General features: G+C 35.2%; 4 protein-coding genes across 16 annotated transcripts; 3 read left to right on the forward strand and 1 right to left on the reverse strand.

The window, feature by feature from the left end:
- Positions 1–1516: 1516 nt before the first annotated feature.
- On the forward strand, positions 1517–5755 carry LOC18098454 (uncharacterized). 3 transcript variants are annotated; one of them, XM_024601716.2, is made up of 8 exons: positions 1517–1682; positions 2461–2542; positions 2900–3086; positions 3731–3885; positions 4133–4276; positions 4370–4473; positions 4594–4741; positions 5415–5755. In XM_024601716.2, exons 2-8 carry the CDS (start codon positions 2471–2473, stop codon positions 5499–5501), a joined length of 897 nt encoding a protein of 298 aa, XP_024457484.1. In that variant the 5' UTR covers positions 1517–1682; positions 2461–2470; the 3' UTR covers positions 5502–5755. The 3 variants fall into 3 exon arrangements, with proteins under 3 accessions (XP_024457484.1, XP_006382262.1, XP_024457485.1); XM_006382200.3 differs by having other exon boundaries at positions 5440–5755; XM_024601717.2 differs by having other exon boundaries at positions 1529–1682; positions 2471–2542.
- A 587-nt stretch (positions 5756–6342) lies between these two features.
- LOC7479135 (aspartic proteinase-like) lies at positions 6343–10649 on the reverse strand. The gene is given in 15 exon segments (XM_002306991.4): positions 6343–6615; positions 6714–6802; positions 6893–7012; positions 7092–7248; positions 7590–7654; positions 7737–7850; positions 7981–8045; positions 8389–8428; positions 8531–8699; positions 8831–8943; positions 9036–9130; positions 9256–9316; positions 9397–9457; positions 9459–9762; positions 10348–10649. Coding segments are annotated over 14 exon segments (1521 nt in total). The 5' UTR covers positions 9746–9762; positions 10348–10649; the 3' UTR covers positions 6343–6530.
- Positions 10650–11233: 584 nt separating this feature from the next.
- Positions 11234–13721, forward strand: LOC18098455 (uncharacterized). Of its 5 annotated transcripts, XM_024600952.2 has the most exons (4): positions 11234–11420; positions 11597–11615; positions 11873–12051; positions 13290–13721. In XM_024600952.2, exons 3-4 carry the CDS (start codon positions 11904–11906, stop codon positions 13430–13432), a joined length of 291 nt encoding a protein of 96 aa, XP_024456720.1. In that variant the 5' UTR covers positions 11234–11420; positions 11597–11615; positions 11873–11903; the 3' UTR covers positions 13433–13721. The 5 variants fall into 5 exon arrangements, with proteins under 5 accessions (XP_024456720.1, XP_024456716.1, XP_024456719.1 ...); XM_024600948.2 differs by lacking the exon at positions 11597–11615 and having other exon boundaries at positions 11235–11420; XM_024600951.2 differs by lacking the exon at positions 11597–11615 and having other exon boundaries at positions 11236–11420; positions 11904–12051.
- Positions 13722–15489: 1768 nt separating this feature from the next.
- On the forward strand, positions 15490–19205 carry LOC18098456 (probable L-cysteine desulfhydrase, chloroplastic). 7 transcript variants are annotated; one of them, XR_008059268.1, is made up of 5 exons: positions 15490–16968; positions 18137–18190; positions 18268–18421; positions 18496–18666; positions 18843–19205. XR_008059268.1 is itself a non-coding variant. In XM_006382202.3 (2 exons), exon 1 carries the CDS (start codon positions 15588–15590, stop codon positions 16962–16964), a length of 1377 nt encoding a protein of 458 aa, XP_006382264.1. In that variant the 5' UTR covers positions 15494–15587; the 3' UTR covers positions 16965–16968; positions 18843–19205. The 7 variants fall into 7 exon arrangements, 1 of the variants encoding a protein (XP_006382264.1); XR_008059269.1 differs by having other exon boundaries at positions 18311–18421; XR_002982031.2 differs by having other exon boundaries at positions 18268–18666.
- Positions 19206–19451: the final 246 nt, after the last annotated feature.

The raw sequence follows: 19451 nt of genomic DNA on the forward strand, positions 1-19451 counted from the left end.
ATTTCAAAAATAATTTAAATTATTCTCTAACATACTTTCTCAAAAAAGAAAATTTTGAACTTGAAACTTGTACAAACTCACATTATCTTGTGCTTAATTTTTATTAATTAGAATGAGGGTGATGAGATTTCAACTCGTGACCGTTTGGTTAACAAGGTTATGACATCATGTCAAAAAACCATCTCAATCAATAGTTTAAATTGTTAGGTGAAGTTTTAAGATATAATTTATATAATTATCTATAATATAGTTAATTAGCAAATTAATTAATTATGAACATTTGTGGAAACTATAAGACTAGCTGTGAGCATTTATCTTTTGAGATAGAAAGTGATTGATATCGTGGTTTCCTTTAGCAAAGAAAAAGAAAAAGATTAGGTCCTTTTTTAGAAAGAAGTTTCTTGCTTTCTTCTTCTTTTCAGTATGGGAATACATGTGGGAGAAATTACCTTAAAAGTATTTTGCTTTTTTATTTGTCTTTTTGATATGAGAATGTACGAGGAAGAAACAGTTCAAACAGACTGCTTGTTATCAATTACGACAGAAATTTCTTTTCAAACAATTTTAAATACACACCTGTCAAACTTAATAGTCGAGGAAGGGAGTAGATTTTCTCATTAAGCGTCTGTTTGATATTATAATTGTTTTTAGATTTTTTTTTTATTATAACATTAAAGTCATCTAAAAACATTAAAAAAAATAATTTCATATTTTTTCAAAACAAATATACTGTTAAAAATATTTAAAAGTGAAAGCTTCCGCTCTCCTACATAGAATCTAGATCAACTTCTTGAATTATTATTATACATGCATTATATTTTCTTTTCCCAAATTTGTTGTTGTATTTAAATACCGCATAAGAAAAAATATATATATACTTAAAAAACTCACATTATAAATCCAACTTCATTTCTTTCTTTGATTTTGGACAAACTCGAGGTATTTTGATTTTCTAAATAACAATTATGAGAAGATTTTAAGATATATTTAAAATAGAAAAGTTTGGTGAAGAAAAATATATTTTCTTCTCCTAAACTTGCCCTAATCTCTTTTCTTTTTTTAGCTGCAATGATTATCATTGCTTTTTAGCATTAAATTTTAGATCCATCGTCTATGTTATATCCGAATTAAGTTTTCATTTTTTTTTTGGTTAATAATAAGAAATTTTGAAGTTGTAGTTTATATATAACTCGAAACTAATTATCTGTTTAGAAATGTGTTAATTTTTGTTTTTTAAATTATTTTTCATATGAAAATATATTAAATTAATTTTATTTTAAGTTTTTAATATAAAAAATTATTTTATTATATTTTTAATTATAAAATACTTTTAAAAAACATTATGTTATAAATTACCAAATTTATTTTTTTCTATTTTAGAGCATGCATTCAAACTTAGGAAGTAAGCCCTAAAATCTACTTTGGGCCGAGAAAGCTCAAATCTATCTCTATTCGACCATTTTAATCCAAAAACAATTCATCAAGCATAGCTCAAACTATATTGGGCTAAGCTCTCTAAAATAATTAGCCCATATTATTATTCTACGGGACCCTTTGGCATTTGAGTTTCGTCTTCAAAGAAACATCAAGGCAAAAACCACAGAGACAAAAGCAGAGATCAAAATTCAAAGACTTTGTTTGTGTTTGGTTTCTCTGCTTCTAATCCATTGATTAATAATCAGGTAAATATAATTTACTTTGAGCAAATTTAATGATTTTTTCCCGATATTATTGAACAAAAGTTTTTTTTTTTCCAAGGTATTCATGGTCTTTTCTTTTAGCAGACTTCAAAGATTAGAACTTTTAAATCTTCTGCACTTGCATAAGAATTGGAGGTGCTAATTATTGTTTCTGTTAGATTTGTGTTGGTGGGTTTAGGTTTCACTACAAGGAGATCAATTTGATTTGTGATAATTAATTAGAGTTTGTTAGGGCATGATAGGGGTTTGGTTCCTTTCCTAGGTTGTAAAATGAATTTATATGAGAAACCCATTCGAGGAATCAGTTTAAAACTTTGTGGAAACAGTAAAAGAAGCTAACTTTGTTGGGTTTTTTCATTGTGGAGGGGACTCTTTGGATGTTTGAATTTTTTTTATGGCGTATTTGGTTGCTGATAGAGTTTAGGATTTCGAAAAGGGATGTCCTTCATTGAATTTTAGACTTTCTTTTCTGCATTTTGCAAACTAAATCAGGTTCGAGCATAAACATGTGAATTCAATTTTGTGCGGATTGTTTCTGGAAACTGAAATCCTCGATTATTTGTATTATGCATCTTGATATCTCGTATTCATAATTAATCAGCTAATTGCTGGCATTTGCAGCCTTGGATAATTTTCATGAAGGGTGTCTTTTCTGACTATATTTATACTGTATTGGAATCTAAAATGGCATTTTTTTTTTCCACTTTCTTCTCCTCTGAAATGAAATGTTTTATTACTTTAATTCTTGATTTGTGCTAAGGTGGTTGAAGATGGATCGCAGATGGTACAGTGATAAACAAGAAACAAGCACCCACAATAAACAGCAACTTGTTAGAGAGCAGGTAATTTCAGGCTTATATAATTATATTGCCTTTTTTTATGGCTTTTTGCATATTTGATGGATTGCACCAACGTAGCCTATTCAATACAGTAGGCTTAATGAGGAGATTTTTGTGAATTTCCAATTGGCTAGTTATAAGTGGCTTGTAAATTTCCCCAATTAAGGAATAACCTAATTTTGCACAGTCGCTTAATATTTATAATAATTGTTCACATGGACATTATATTTTTATATTTTAATGGAAATTTTCCTTTACTATGTGTTTGTGCATTCATTACAAGTTTCGTGAATGGTTGAGGATCATGCAATCTCATGTGCATGGATGTGTAACATCGCATTTGTTGTATGTGCTTGATAGGACTCTCTTATTGAGGATTTCACAGAGGATTTTCGGTTACCAAAAGATCACAGACCTACGGAAAATGTTGATCTAGACAATGTTGAACAAGCTTCATTGGACACAAAGTTGACAGCGTCAAATATTGGTTTTAGGCTTCTTCAGAAAATGGGATGGAAAGGAAAGGGTCTTGGAAAGGACGAGCAAGGTATGTAAATAGTTGAGCCTCATTCATGGGAGGAGTTGTTTGAGGATGGTCTCCTATCCTTCTTCATTTTTTAAGTGATTGCTTTGCTTGAATCTACCATCATGTTTTCACTGCTGTACCATCAATAGTTAGTTAAGATGTTTTGGAATATATTTTACTTACTCTATTGACACATGATCTTGAAATCATTGAAGTTGAATCATGCTGCTTTATGTTTGTTACTTGAAGCCTCCATTTTCTACGGAACAAAACAATCACCTCAAAAACCTTTCCTCGGCTACGGTGATCGATGAACCCATATGTCCTGGCCCTGAATGCTCTTAAACCTCCTATTTCCAATATAGTTTTGATTGTCAGACCACAAGCTTTACTCAGATAAATAATGCCGTAGGTTGCAAACTGTTAAACATGCAGATATATCTACTCATTATTGCCTATTGGCATTGTTTGCTAACTGTTCCTTTTGTACAATTATTTGTGGTCTGCTATCTTGTTAAGTAGAGTGAAGTGGGTAGAGTTTCCAATCTATCATTTGCCTTTAGTCTGAATGATATGAGAAACATCAATAGGATTGATTCCTGTGGAATGTTTTATTTGTTTATGATGTTGTAATTTTAACAATAATTTTTGGCTTTTATGTTCAGGAATCATTGAGCCTATAAAATCTGGAATTAGAGATCCAAAGTTAGGGATTGGAAAACAAGAAGAAGATGATTTTTTTACCGCAGAAGAAAATATTCAGCGAAGAAAACTTGACATTGAGGTTGAAGAAACTGAGGAACACACAAAAAAGCGGGAGGTATGCCTATAAATTTGTAGACCATTATTAATATTTTAACTGGTAGATAATATTTTGAGGTTGATGCTTTTTTCTCTGAAACCCACATCTAATAACAGAAGGCAGCATATAGCATATATGTGTGTCTTTTGACGGGAATGGTATTATCATGGGGGAACATCAACTTTCGAAGCTCTTGAGAATTTCCTGCAGTTTTTATTACCTGGTGGCTTCTACTGCCTGCTTCGTGCACATTATGAAAATTCAGGTGTTAGCTGAACGGGAGCAGAAAATTCAAACTGAGGTAAAAGAGATAAGGAAGGTGTTCTTTTGTGATCTTTGCAACAAGCAATACAAATTGGCTATGGAATTTGAAGCTCATCTGAGTTCATACGACCATAATCATAGAAAGGTGTGAGATCTTACTTGGCATTTTTCAACCCCTAGTGCTATCACTCTCTGTTTTTTCTCCTAAATCTGTAATGCTCTTGGATGATGGTTTCAGAGATTTAAGGAAATGAGAGAGATGCATGGTACTAGCAGTCGTGATGATCGGCGAAAGCGAGAACTGCAACGACAGGAGAGGGAGATGGCTAAGTTTGCACAGATGTATGCATTCTTGTTTTCTTTCACAAATGCAACAGCTAGTTCAAGCTTTTCCATTTGTTTTATTGTCTTCAAAAAATTTTCCTTACCATATTTGTTTTTATATTCTTCTATGCAATATAGGGCAGATGCTCATAAACAGGAGCAGCAACAAGAAGAATCTGCATCTGCTCAGGTTTCCACTTCGCTTAGAAGTGGAACTGCACTTGTGGATCAGGATCAGCGGAGGGCATTAAAATTTGGGTTTTCATCTAAAGGTGGCCTTTCAAAGGTATGCAACTGAAGAATTAGAATTTATATCATTGTAGGCACTTAGAAGCTTTTCAGTATGATGAGTAAAGAAGCTGTTTTCATGGCTTCATTGTGCCGTCACAAGGTAGATTGTTGCGGTATGATAATAACATGGTAGTTTATTCTAGGGTCCTTATTTCCTTTATAACTTGAGTAAACTTAGGTCTTTATGCATTGCAGTGAGGATAGATGAATAGTTATCTCCCATGCATAGAAATTCTCTCTCTAGCTAGGATTTTGTAACTTGTAGATGACTCCCTGATGATTAATTGCACTCATAAAATGCATTCCCCTTCTGAGTAAATGTTGCTTATGTCAAGTAACTTTAAAAAACATCCTTTCTGTATGGCAACACTTTTACTCTCATGGATATAAGTAACAAGAATAACAACTGTGTTCCTTTATTTTGTTTGACGTTCTGAAAAGTAATGTTGAATGGTATCTCAAGATCGCATACATATTTTCTGGCTTACAACACAAGTTATTCTATTCAACTTATGGGAGTTACATGGCCCTTTCTTGCCTTGTAATTGGCACCTCTTTGAATTTTTCACCTGTAAAATCTGTAAGCAATATCACAATGTTGTACCAATTTGAGTGAAAGAAATCAATATTTGATGACTGAATAGTTCATCTGCTCTTCATTTAACTAGTGGCCCTTTTGCATTCACTGCACAGAACTCCTCGGCCAAAGCCGCAAAGAAGCCAAAATCAGCTGTAGCCTCTGTTTTCAGCAATGATAGTGATGAAGAACAGTGAAGTTCGGTGGTGCATCTGTACTTCATACTATGCCGCAATACTCTAGTTTTCTTTAGTTGATGTTATGCATTTCAAGTGGCATACTCGTGTAGTTCTAAGCACTTTCGTACTCTGTAGTATGGACAGGGAGGCTGGTTACACCCTTGTTAAAAAAATCTGCTATGTGCAAAGCTAGTTCCCAAGACTTAGAGCCTAACTCACGGCTAAGTTTCAAGTCAGAAAAAATATTGACCGATATGATTAATTTGTTAAAATCTGATATAAAGAAAATGGGTAGATAAAGTTCCTTTTTTTTAAAAAAAAAATTGAGTTAATTTCTATATTATTATTCTTTTAATATAGATGTTTATAAAGAACATTACTTAATTTTTTTTCTTGAATGATTGGTAGGACTGAAAAGTGAAAATTAGATGAAAGGAATTATATTTGTAAGGCTTCTGAGCATTTTTCATAAAATGTGCACATGCTTTCTGAGAGCAAAATAGTTATCATGGCAATGAAAGCTCAACTCTTGTATAAATTATGTCTAATAAGAAAAGAAAAGATAATGTGATTGGTTAAAGAAACAAAAACATAAAATAAATTATTTTTTGGATATTTTTGTATTTTTTAAATAAAAAAATACAAGAAGACATTTTCTTTCTGTTTTTATGATCTCCAATTTTTAATTAAAAAAAATGATACCAGTCATTATTTTTAAATACGACATTATTTTTCAACAAAAGGGAAGGGGAGGATTTTGAGTCATGGTCTTTAATCTTTTAGATAAATTGAGTTCTTTGGCAATATCTTCAGCATTTAATAATCTAAATGAGATTCATCAAAATTTAAACATTCTGTTCCTTGATATTCTTTAAAATTGTCCTGATGCCTTGTTTTTAGCAGATGATGGATACAAATAGATTATCAATTCATAGTCCTAATATGCCTAACAAACATTTACATTACAGAGTGATCTCTGATTGGCATAGGAAAATCTGTCATAGCATTACAGCCTAGCAGAAGGATCATTAAGCAGCCTCTGCAAAACCCACTTCAAGGTTACCATAGTCGAAGACGGTATGATACACGCCCATGAATACATCACCAAGAATCCTGCAAGCATGCATTTTCAAGTTAAACTCAAACATAAACTGCAGAAAGAAAAGCTATATATGTCGACCAGAGCTATAACAATGGCTAGGATGGCATACCACAGAGGACCGCGTGGAGGCGGCACATCCAAAGCCATGAACCCACTGATGCAAACTTGAGCAATGCCTTCTCCGGTTTTCAGAACATACTGAAAGCAAACGAGTGGTTTTAGAAATACAAAGATAAAGATTTCTAATGATATATTTCGACTTCCAAAGCAAGATTATGGAAATCGAACCTGCTCTGGAGTGAGGCTAAAAGGTTTATCTCCGATGGTAAATGAGATGTTTGGCATGGTTGAAATGCTATTGCAATCAATCACTGACTCTCCCATTGGACTAGGCAGGCTTTCACATAGCTGTTAAGGATCAAAAACTAAAACTTAGAATACAGATTTGAGCTTCTGAAAAAGAGGCAGGGTTTTGATGTAAACCAACCTTATCTAAATAGTTGATTGCTGCTTCCTTTGTTTCCTTTTCTCTTAGTTGATTCTGGACCCAAATAACAAGCATCTCACAAGCAATGCATAGAAGATCATCACCAGCAGATGATCCCTCCTTGTTTTCCTTCTCAACCACTGATTCAATACCAGTGCTACACAAGAAATCAGGTTTTAGTGTCAACCAAAGATGCTGTTGAGGCAGTTTCTTAAGCACCTTATAAGGCCCTTAAAACTCTTTTGCAACAGAGAGAACATTGGTCAGCAGATTCACAAAAATTTCTTGCATTCTGGTAATCATGCTCATGCAATTTGCCCCAATATCTAAAAATATGCACTTTCAGTGCCACTCATTGCTATCAAATACTTGAAATCTTTGAAGGAAATACTGTCCCAGGATGCATGTGTTGAAAGCGATCAGGCTAAATCATCTTGTGCAAAGTTTCTGTGCCAAACATGTGGATTATAGACCAGAACATAACGTGAATTTCCTTACCTCACATACTCATCCCCATTGAAAATGCATAAACCAAGTTGCGCACATACTTTGTTGGGTTTTACCTGAAGTCCACAGCATAAAATTAGGGCATCAGCATACGTGGAAATGTAATTGAAATAACAAACTAATTAGAGACAAACGCACCCCTGATATTAAGAGTTCCCATATTAAGTCTCCATACTGAGAAACCACTTCCTTACACTCAGCGCTCACAACCCCTTCTGCTCCAATGGCATGATTGATTTCGGTAATGATGGGCTGAAAATGATAGTTAGTTAGTATACATTTGAAACAAGTAAAACATAAATAAGAAAGGAAATTTGAACTTTCATGCAAGGAGGCCTGTTCTGGGAAGAAGCCAATAATCAGGAAGGTGAAAGAAACTTACTGTTGGACCAGCAAGCAATGAGGTTCCGGAGTCCACAATTGCAGCGCAGCCCTCCTCGCAAAGACCTGAGGAATAAGTGAATGTATTAGAAGGCTTTGTTGTAAGAGCATGAAGGCTGCCGGGTTTTACAGACATGGAATTCCATTAGACTTCAGGTAGAAATTTTGGCATCATGCTGAATCATGAACTTGGAAATGCACGAGGCGGACCGTGTAGAGAAACTAGTTATTAGGATGCAAAAATTTCTAAGAGAAGTGACTCATCATTCATTATAGGATTCAAGGTGCTCGGCAGTTCTCATGTCTGGGATTATCTACTGCAGTTTTTCCTCTATGTTAATAGAGAATTATACAGAGAAAAGGGGGGCATAAACAACATAGAAATAAAAAAGCTCAAGTTGAATATCACCTGTTGAATGGTTGCCAATTAGAAAATCCCCCATGTTGATCTGAAAATGGGAAACAGCAGTAAGAAAAACTCAGTTTTCCCTCTTTGAAAATAGCATATAAGAACAAGGTTAGAAATTGGTCCAAAGATGAAATGCTTTTACCTGCCAGTACCCTTTTTTGGTAACTGGAACATAGGTATGCTTTCCCTTGAAGTGTTTCGGATCGACCCCTCCAAAAACAAGCTCGCCACCCTCTTTCGCCTCAGGATTTCGGTTGAGCCAGAACGAGAACACCTCATCATCTACAAGATCTTGTTGCACCATATTGTACCTGTGCTCTTTCCATGAATTAGTCTATCCAAGGTACTAGAGAAAGGAATCGCAGAGATGATGAATCTAAGTGATTGTTTCCAAGAAGAATGAAATTACAAAACAAGAACTACGGTCCTGACATAAACATACCACACAGGGACAACATTCCCAACTGAAATTTCCTGAAACCCAAGCCCAAGTATTCCATCAAACTTCCCCAATACGAATGAAAGACTTCCTTCTTTTGTAACCTCAATAAAAACCTGGATTACAAAAGTCACACACACACACACATTACTGCAAAAAGAAGACAGATGATTCTCCAAATAAATGTAAAATGGAACGAATAACTCACTTGATCTTTGACAACAAGGCCCCCAACTTGAACATTGTCTTGACTTAAGAAACCAGAAATTGATCCTGATCCATAATGTATTTCACAAGAGTTCCCTGAATATGAATTTGAAAACAAAAATTTGAGTTTTAACCTCACAACATAGCATCCAATGTTGTCTATAACATGTACTCTAGTAATTTAACTTCAAATGTAGTGAAAATAGAGAACACATAATTACCATTCTTGATATATGTACTCGACAAGCTTGACTTGTACTTGGAATGGAAATAGCAGGCAATCTGCAGGTGATTGCAAGTCAGCAGCTGATCTCATCTTTAGGACTGTACATTAAAAACCAATAACGATCAGTTGAACTCACAGAAAAGTAGCATTTTGATGATGGAACCCAGAGATTGGAGCTTCCAGTGTCAAATATGACTGAAGTTTTGTGGGGGCGAGCCAATACCAATTTCTCCCAAGTATTGAGCATCCAAATAGTTTTTAAGGGGTATTATATCTGCATCTGAACTTCCTAGATCATGGACCAAACTGTTTGCACCTGCTCCTGATTTTCCCTCCTGTCTAGCAATTCTGGCAGCCTTAATAGTATCAAGGTCTAGACGGCGCTTCTTCAAACCTATTCTCACCAGGCCATTAGAGTTAGCAGGAAGAAGCAAGCATGTCAAAGCCCATAAACAGAAAACCTTGAGAAGAATTTTATTCCCCATATGAGGATACAATATCCCTGCAAGATAGAATGAAGAAAAGAGTAAGCAGGACGCTCAACTGGTTGCCTCAACAGAGCATTTGCATGTCCTAATATACTCATTCCCATAAAAATAAAAGAAAATAATTGTGTAAGCCAGTAGCTTTCTAAAAGGAACTAGATTACTATATAGTCTCAGTAGCTTCTTACAAGAAAACTTGATGTTGTCAGATGATGATGAAATTGTCAGAACAAAAGAAATATTTTGAATCAGAAACTTTTGGATTGGGTATAATTGGAAGCAAGTTTTCACCAGTCCAATATCCAAAAATATGCCTATTTATCTACTCAAAACTAGATCAAATGATTCACCTCTCCATGATGTTAGCTATAAATTGAAATTTCAACAAGAACTATGAAGATCAATATTTACAACTTGCTTCCAAAACAAGGGTAAGTGTCATACTGTTTTCAAATAAAGGAAACACAGAAACCCTTGAGCATATAGCACAGTCTGGAATGGTAGAAGAAAAGAGATAACAACCAAGATATCAAGATCATATGTTCACTTATGCAGTGATGATGATTTTGTGTGTGAGAGATAGAGAGGACAAGAAGTGAAACCTGAGCTGAGCTTGAAGCAAAGTGAAGAGACTGAGTACTGCTGAGCACTTGAGCTTGAAGAGGGTGTAGCAATCAAGGCAGATAGCTAAACGAAAAGAAAAAGGTGATTTTTATTGAAAACAAAGCTTTTAAAGATCTTCCAGCACTACAGTAGAAGTGGCAAGCAATGGTTGTCGTGTCTTGATTCGCTCCTCCTAAATAAAACGATAAGAAAAATGTGATTTTGATTGAAAACAACCCTTCTAGCAAGGACCACCTCTGGTTGATTCTTCTTCCTTCATTCAAACCTGCTTCCCTCTCTTATCATCATCCACAAGAAGATTGTTGCCCCGGTAAACATGACATCTAAATATTTTGTCTTCTTGCTCTTGATTACTGGTTGTTTGACGGTACTGGTGGTATTTTTAAAAAGATAATATTTTTTATTTTTTAAAAATTATTTTTAATATTAATATATTAAAATCATCTAAATATATAATTAAAAATTTAATTTTAAATAATAAAAAATTTGACCGCATTTAAAAAAAAGAGATTGCTTGGAAGTTCCATAAATTTCCAAACCAAACCCCCTTGTCCCAACGAAAATGAGCATTTATTAATATTGGATTTGTAGTCACCATAATCCAAACTCTAACTTTTGTTTTTTTATTTCAATATTGAGAGATTTCCGGATCCATTTATGAATTAATTAAAACTGAATCTACTTACCAAATAACTTTAAAAATACATATATGCAAGTCATAATTTCTGGTTATATCTGGTTAGTGTCTTGAACATAAGAGAGACAAGCATTAAAAAAATATTTGGTTAAAAAAATACAAATAAATATATCCTCTTTATTCTGGGAAAAAAAAAAGGCTATAAATCACTGTAGGATAGCCCAAAAGAATCTATGACATTTAAACCCTCCAAGCCCAACAGGCAAAATACTCAAACGAATCAGCTAGACCCATTTCATAATTCTGCTAACCTCTCTATCTCAGACTGGCACGGAAGAAGAAATCCCAAACTTGTAACATACAACTTCCCCTTGTCGTAATTCAATTCAATCAAACTCCCTGCTCAGTTCCCAGGTAGTAAAGATCACATCTTTATAACGATTTAACCATTATTTTGATGCTTTTTGTAGCTATTAGAGTTTTGATTCACATGCTCTCCATCTGTTCTACAAAATGACACTGAGAGAATCATCATTCTGTTTTTAATTTTACAAGTGTTTTAAGCCAGTTTCTTTTGACTTTCGATTCAGGTAAATGCATTATTGCAAGGTATATTGCTGCAACATGTACTCTTTTCTTTTTTCCCTCGGTAGAATAAGTAGTAGGAGGAGTTCATCGCTCACATCAAAAAGTTTTCCTTTTTGTGAAAATGAATATTTTTATGCCACCAAATAATTTCAAGGATTTTTTATAAGGAACATATAAGTGTTCTTGTGTCTGGGATTTTCTTGAATTTTTTGCCAATGGGCTAGAGAGTTAATATTTTTGAAGCGTGATAAAAGCTTGTACCTTTTAGTATATTGCAGGTTTTGAAGGGAGATTGGCTGTTTGTTACAGATGGCATTAAGGCGCTTATGTGGGTTCTCAGATGGGGAGTTGATGAGGTCAGATTGTAAGCCTTGCTCTAGATTGATGAGGCAAACAGCTGGAATTTTTAGTGTTGGAGGAGCATTTGGTTTCTGGATTCTCTGTAGGTTGCATTATGGTATGTTCTACTGTTCCTATTACGTTGTTCTTTTGACATTTGCTCTGTTTCAGTAAAATGCTTTTGAGGTCGTTAAAGAACCGAACTACCATAGCTTTTACCATTGTGTATGCTACATCTTCCTTTTGGAGATGTTTGTTATGTTACTAATTGTAAAAAGTCATTGAAGAACAAGTCTTGGAAATGAGGTTACATAAAGCCTGTCCCTTGTAGGGTTGGAGAAGGTCTGGAAAGTCGGGGTCTTGCATAAAAAGTTGAGAACTTTGTTTCCAAATAAGCATATGAATTGACATCCTAACATGAAAGATAGGTCATAATTTGCCATCAAATTGAATGCAACAATGTATACAATTTTGATCGCGATGATAGTGTTTATGGGCTGTTTCTTGTTCTTGGATGAAGCCATTGAAGATATTAAGCAGTTATTTAAATGGAAGGGTTTAATCTAATTGGCGTTCCGCCTTTAAGAAACCAATGGTGTCATTTGAGGGGTTTTTTCTCCTGCGTGTGTGTTGGAGTTGAGCCAAATGGTATTCTCATTTTATTGACACAATCTTGTTTGACTAATGTAATATATTAAGTGTGTCATCATCCGCAGGCCATTATTCTGTAAAGCATCCTGGAATTTCAGATGATGTGCCTGATATGACTTGCTCAAAAGGTTGTATAGATGATCATCTCAGTTGGAATCGAGATTTAGAAACCTATTAAAAATGTGAAAAGATCAAAGGAGGGGGTTAAAAGTCTATGTCAAACAGTGGTAATATCCTGGAAATCAAGCATGTAGATCTTTAAAGAAATCTTGAGTTGATTGTGAGTTGAAACATTTGAAGTTTGAGTTGTGGTAAAATCTTGAGTTAATTACATGGTGCTGTTAAAACAGCTTTAACGTCCAAGTTGTAGGTGCAAAATATTAGAGTTATGGGAAACAAGTAGAAAAAATAGAACACTAAAAGGAGCATCCGATATATCAAAGCAATGGAAACTGCATAAGGGGAGGAATTGCAGTTACAATGTCTTTCTGAAGCATTTTGGATTTGGTGCTTACAAGTTAATTTTTCAGCCCGTCATTGATCCTAAGACAAAAACTAAAAGATCTTTTTATGTCTCCATTTTGTTGCTTTTCAGATGTGTAGTTTGTTTTTCAATTTTGCACACAATTAGCTATAGTTTTAGCTTTTCATAGTAGTCTGTATTCATCCAAACCTGCAATGTTTATCGGTCTGCTGTTCATGCAGGTCCAAGAATTACAAATCCTAGGAGTCTTCGGTGGGCTGCTTGTGGAGCTATTGCTTGGAGTTCAACTTCTGCTCTGCTGGTCCGCCTTTTTAGCCCTGAATGTGAACCCCAGAATATAGCTGCTTATGACAAAGTAAAATAGCAATAGGTTACCCATGAAGGTTGAAATTATGTTGTGGCAAATTAGCTATCCGCTGGTCTTTTATATAGAGACCATAAATTTTCTAGGTTGACCACCAGGACTGGATTCTTGTATTGCCTTATTGTCCAGTAGTGTGATTTTTATCAAATGACTGATTTGAGTTTTGAGTCAGCTCCTTCTGAGAGGCTGGAGTCGGCAGGGACTGTACTTTTAGAATGGATTCGAGACAGAGCAGAGCCATAACTCTTGTCAATGCACGGAAAAGTAAGATTGCAGTGATTATCCTCTATTAAGCGTTGCCATGGATGTGTATCTCCAGCCCAGTTGCTGTACTTGTCCCCTTAGTGGGAGCTATACTTGTCTTGCTCTGGCAAGACAAGAGTCCCATTGATCAAATTCCTTCTGATTGTGAATTACATTCAGGGTTTGTGGCATGATTTGAGGATAGGGGTGTTTGGTGCAGCGAAGGAAGTTTCTGTACTTGCTGGTTAAATCAATCAATAATGCCGGAGGAAACTCCAAAACCATGCATGGAACAACTGTTTTGTCCCTTGCATACTATTTGGGACCTAAAGCCATTGATGTTGAACTGTCTTGTTCACTCTATACTTAATTAAGAATGGAGAAGATCCAACTGTTCTTTATAATTTATGTTAAAAGTATCAATGTATTAACTCTCTTCTAACTAAAAGAAATTCCACCTTTTAGCACATATTGCATGAAATTAAGTACTAAAGTGATACATAAATATTACAACATCCATGAATTATCAAGTTTGCATATATACAAACCTTATCAAACACAGAAAATACTCTCTCAAAGATCCTGAGAATAGTTTCAGCTTTGTTTAAGTGATAGATTGCGTGTTGAAAATTAAATTCATTGCCCAAATTTTTTTTGTCATACATGTAATTGGCAAGCAGTGGCAATTAACAAATAACAAATTTCCTCAGAGATTTATTTTTTTACAATGCTGCGGTGCCAGCAAAGGTAGAGAATCCAGACAAATGGAGCGCAGAATCTTATAAAATTGTTTAGTTGCAGAGAACAAGTGGACATAACTTAGATAAACAAATAGCAAACTGATAGTCTTAATCACTTAAATTAATCAATTTCATAACCTCCACACATTGGATTAAATTGTAACCAACACAGATACTTACTTTAATTTGTGAGCATAATAACCTTAGCCTGCACCATGGTGACCAAATTGTAAGAGATCAAGTAATTATTTCGTATATCCAGAGTCCTTTATCTCATATGATGAATTATTTTCATGATGAAACTCGTGTTTTGGTTGGTGTTATTTAACTTGAACTGACAGATTAGTTTAGTGATTTGTTTTTATAGCTGATTATTTAACTATTCAACTCAATTAAAACTTGATTTTATTTTTTTATTCTTTATAAATAATGTAGATCTTTAAAAAATTTAAAATAATATTATTTTAGATTGATGATTGTTAACTTTACTTTAGTTAACTCATTTATAACTCCAACCTTCGTTTTAATAACTTTATGTTAATGTAAGGAGGTTAGGAACAAAAACATGTGAAAAAAAATAAATATTGAAACGACAAAAAGGAGAACAAAACATTGTGGTCGACAATGAATCATTACAAAAGGAAAGGACACATGTTTCATTGATGGAAATCATCGTCAAGTTTCCAACTTTATAAATAAATTCTATAATTAATTAATGAGATAGTAGCTTGTCATCATCAGCTAGTAGAAGCCCATCTCAAAGATGTCACCACATTGACATTAGAGTTTCTTCTTCAAATTAATGATCATAATATTCCAATCTCTATAATAAACTTGTTCTATCCTGTAGTTTTCATCGTGTAAACAAACGGCTCTGATCAAAAACCGTTGAACAAGACGATTGTCCCGTTGTTTCTTGCACAACATTGACCATGAATGAGTAGGGAGTAAACTCTAGGAGTTTAACTTGATCGAAGGTTACAAGAACAAAAGGAGAATCTAGTTCCATTCTCCAATAGGCAATGACGTGGGGTGGGGTGACCGGTTGGTGGCACGTAAGTGATTAGTGGAGTTTATGTTTTCCATATGTCACCAAAACATTATTTTTCTCCACTCATCTCTTCCTCTTTACATCATCTCTACTTTCCTCTCCATTAGGCCTCCTCCATGCCATGGTTTCCTCCTCCTCCTCCTCCTCCTCCTCCTCGAAGCACTGCAAGAAAAACGACTCCTTCAATGGCTGCTCCAACCCCACCAAGAAACCAAGACTTTCTTTCATTTCTGACTCTGAAATCCAATCAGAGTTCTCCCACCATGACCAAACCATCTCTCGGATTAACAACGGCAGCTTTGGGAGCTGTCCTCAATCTGTCATCTCTGCCCAGCAAAGCTTCCAGCTCCAGTTCCTCCGCCAGCCTGATCACTTCTACTTCAACACCCTCAAATCTTCTATCCTTCATTCACGTTCCATCATCAAATCTTTGGTAAACGCTCGTTCTGTTGATGAAATCTCCCTTGTGGACAATGCCACCACTGCTGTTGCCATTGTTTTACAGAACTATGCATGGGGTTTTACTGAAGGGAGATTTAACAAAGGAGATGTTGCTGTCATGTTGCATTATGCTTATGGTGCTGTAAAAAAGTCTGTTCAGGCTTATGTGACGCGTGCTGGAGGGGAAGTTATTGAGGTACAGTTACCTTTCCCTATTACATCAAAGGAAGAGATCGTGAGTGAATTTAGAAAGGCTTTAGAGAGAGGTAAAGAAAATGGGAAGAAGAAAGTTAGGTTGGCTGTGATTGATCATGTTACTTCAATGCCAAGTGTTGTTATTCCTGTTAAAGAATTAGTTAAGATTTGTAGAGAGGAAGGTGTTGATCAGGTTTTTGTTGATGCTGCTCATGGAATTGGGTGTGTTGATGTTGATGTGAGAGATATTGGGGCTGATTTTTATACTAGTAATTTGCATAAGTGGTTTTTTTGCCCTCCTTCTATTGCCTTTTTGTATTGCAGGAAGAGAGGAGAGGAGGGCAATGGGGGTGATCTGCATCACCCTGTCGTGTCTCATGAGTATGGTAATGGATTGGCTGTAGAGAGTGCTTGGATTGGGACTAGGGATTATAGTGCTCAATTGGTTGTTCCAGCGGTTTTGGAGTTTATTAATAGGTTTGAAGGTGGGATTGACGGAATTAAGGAGAGGAATCATGAAAAAGTTGTGGAGATGGGGGAGATGTTGGTGAAAGCTTGGGGGACTAATCTTGGGTCTCCACCGGAGATGTGTGGGAGTATGATTATGGTTGGATTGCCTGCTTGTTTGGGGATTTCGAGCGAGTCGGATTCTTTGAAGTTAAGGACACATTTGAGAGAGCATTTCCAGGTTGAAGTTCCTATTTATTTTAGAGCTCCGCTTGATGGAGAAGTTGGTTCAGTTACTGGCTATGCTCGGATTTCTCATCAAGTTTACAACAAGGTTGAGGATTATTACAGGTTTAGGGATGCAGTTAACCAACTGATCAGTGATGGCTTCACTTGTGCATCTCTCTCTGATTGAAGAGGTATGCCCTGTCTCTAAATTGTACACAGGGTTTGCAAAAGCTATCTTGATGATCATGGCTAGCATTTTATGTGCCTCAATCTAGGTGCAATTTTCAGTTGCTAATCTGTCGATAGATAATTTATCAGTTGCTTTTTCAAAAAATAAAAAGAAATCTATTTTTGAATCTGGGAAAGCAAGGTGATTAGCCTCAATTTTGGAACTGGTTCTAATAATCAGTGCCTTAAACTATATCATTACGATACCGAATAGGAACGTGCCAAATTTATATCCTTCGCTATTTGTTTGTCATCTGAAACTTCCAGTCATGTTAAAGTTAAACTAACGACTTAGATTATTTACCCTTAATTAAATTGTGGTTACGCTATAGCGAACATGAAGAGGATTATGCATAGAGGAACATCGGTTGATAGAGTGTCATGCCTTCCTTCTGTCATAATGACGATGATTCGAGTTTATGGCTGTCAATTTTCATGCTGTCAACATATATTCAATTTGCTGTTAATCTGTAGTTAGCCAATATCAAAAAATAGTCACTGTGGTTACATTTTAGCTGCTGTGGAGATTGTTTATGTACGATGGAATATAGGTGGTTTCTTCCTCAAATATTGGTGAAAATCATTTCAGCTGTTTCTTAAAATCAAAGTGACCTCCTTGCATTGTCTCTGCCCTGATTGCATTTACAATTGCAAGTACTGACATTAATGATGAATGTAAGCTTAATCATGGAATGTCCCTTAAATCGATCACATTCCTAGAATATGTCATGGCACAATGTTTTTACAGGGAGGATCATTTTTTGCTTGCCATCGCCAATATACTCTGCTGGTTCTGTTGCTGTCCACTCATGATAACGCTGTGGAGTAATGCCTTGTTCAGATTTTCTGGTGATAGATTCAGCAGTGAAACTTTTTAGATTGTTTCTATGCATTTAAACCGTGACAATGGCTAGTGATGACATTTCTAGAAATTTTGCATGAGGAGAAGTATAAAGAATACAACTTACTTAAACCACCCGTCAAGCTTGAGTCAAATCAATTAGTAAAGATCTGTGAAATGAATCTGATCTTCTTAACCAATTAATGAACATCCGTCACAATGATTTGTTGTCTTGTTTGTCTACATATTAGTCAAGTACTGTCTATCCATCTACCATAATGATATCACAGGTTTGCTTTCCTAGAGCAGCTATACCTTTCCAGTTTCGGACTTCTCTCCTCCAGGTGCATGTCAAATTCCCTAGCTTTTGTCTTACTTTCCTAGTACTCTACTGGAGAGAGTGTTCTGGTCTTTGATTCAGGGTATTTACTGGGGTTCTTGTGTGGGATTTACCTGCAAAACAGTATCTATTCAAGGACCATCCTTGGAATGTCTCATATACATGGCAGTGTTTAAATAGATTGTTCCCTGCGATTCCTTCATCTATCTTTGAATGAACAGAAGAATTATTCTGTGTAAGATTTTCTCTTCTATATTTGAGGGTAATTGCAATAAATGGTTGTATCTAAATTGATTGAAATGAAATTAGAGAGCACAATTTGTAAGAATGAACATGCTCCAAAGCAATTAATCTGCTGGTAGAGGCTGCTCCTCCACCAGTTCCATGCAGCTGAATTCCTTTAGCTACAACACGCAGGATGATTCATGCATTAGTCTTCTTGAAAACAGCCTGGCCATTAGTGAATATGTCCATGTACATGTGAGTGAAGCCTGCATTTTATTGATGAGATTTAACATATGTTGTAGGATTCAGACTATAGATTGTTAATGGTTGGTGTATATAGAATTATACACCACCCTAGTGTAAAAATTTTTGTAATGCTGATGAAATCTGCAGAACAACTGCTTTAACCTGGAGTTTCTGTTTGTTTGTAGTTCAACGAGGTATGGTAGAAGTGTTCCAATAAATAACAGCAAGTGGCCATGGTTTCGGTACCATGACTCGCAAAAGTTGACGAACAAACTTGAGATTGATGATGAGTATCAGAGCTCCAAGATTGTTCCTCTACTTTCTTTCTTTTGAATTTGTAGAGGAGATGAACTTGTCTGTTCTTCTCCCTAGTGATATCCTTGTAAATATTATCATTAACCTATTTTAATTCTTGTAGGGCTCAAAAAAGCTAGAGCTTATCACATTTAACAGTTGACCTTAACTATCAGTTTGTGTGCTTGTATTGTAACCCAATATGCCGTGGAGATTGTATCTGATATATTTATTAGATTTCTGGTTTTTGTGTTGACAGCTAGTACACTATGGATTAACTTTCATAACCACCTGAGATGAGCTTGAAAATGATGGTGGCAAATACCTGTTATGCACAGCTATAATATGTGGCCGCCTCCATCCTATGAGTCCTTCAAGGGTGTGTTTGTTTGGAAATGCAGTAGCAGTTGCGGTTCAAAGTGTTTTTTACTCAGAAATACATTAAAATAATATTTTTTTATTTTTTAAAAATCATTTTAACATTAGCACTTAAAAAATCT

Source organism: Populus trichocarpa, chromosome 5 (assembly GCF_000002775.5).
Source record: "Populus trichocarpa isolate Nisqually-1 chromosome 5, P.trichocarpa_v4.1, whole genome shotgun sequence".
Lineage (NCBI taxonomy): Eukaryota > Viridiplantae > Streptophyta > Magnoliopsida > Malpighiales > Salicaceae > Populus > Populus trichocarpa.

What these genes read in the sequence shown, in the direction of transcription:
- LOC18098456 (XM_006382202.3), top strand. Translation starts at nt 15,588, where the DNA reads ATGGTTTCCTCCTCCTCCTCCTCCTCCTCCTCCTCGAAGCACTGCAAG.
- LOC18098454 (XM_024601716.2), top strand. Translation starts at nt 2,471, where the DNA reads ATGGATCGCAGATGGTACAGTGATAAACAAGAAACAAGCACCCACAAT. An exon ending in AGCAACTTGTTAGAGAGCAG is followed by an intron (nt 2,543 to 2,899) that starts GTAATTTCAGGC and finishes TGTGCTTGATAG; the next exon opens with GACTCTCTTATTGAGGATTT. An exon ending in ACGACCATAATCATAGAAAG is followed by an intron (nt 4,277 to 4,369) that starts GTGTGAGATCTT and finishes TGATGGTTTCAG; the next exon opens with AGATTTAAGGAAATGAGAGA.
- LOC18098455 (XM_024600952.2), top strand. Translation starts at nt 11,904, where the DNA reads ATGGCATTAAGGCGCTTATGTGGGTTCTCAGATGGGGAGTTGATGAGG. An exon ending in TCTCTGTAGGTTGCATTATG is followed by an intron (nt 12,052 to 13,289) that starts GTATGTTCTACT and finishes CTGTTCATGCAG; the next exon opens with GTCCAAGAATTACAAATCCT.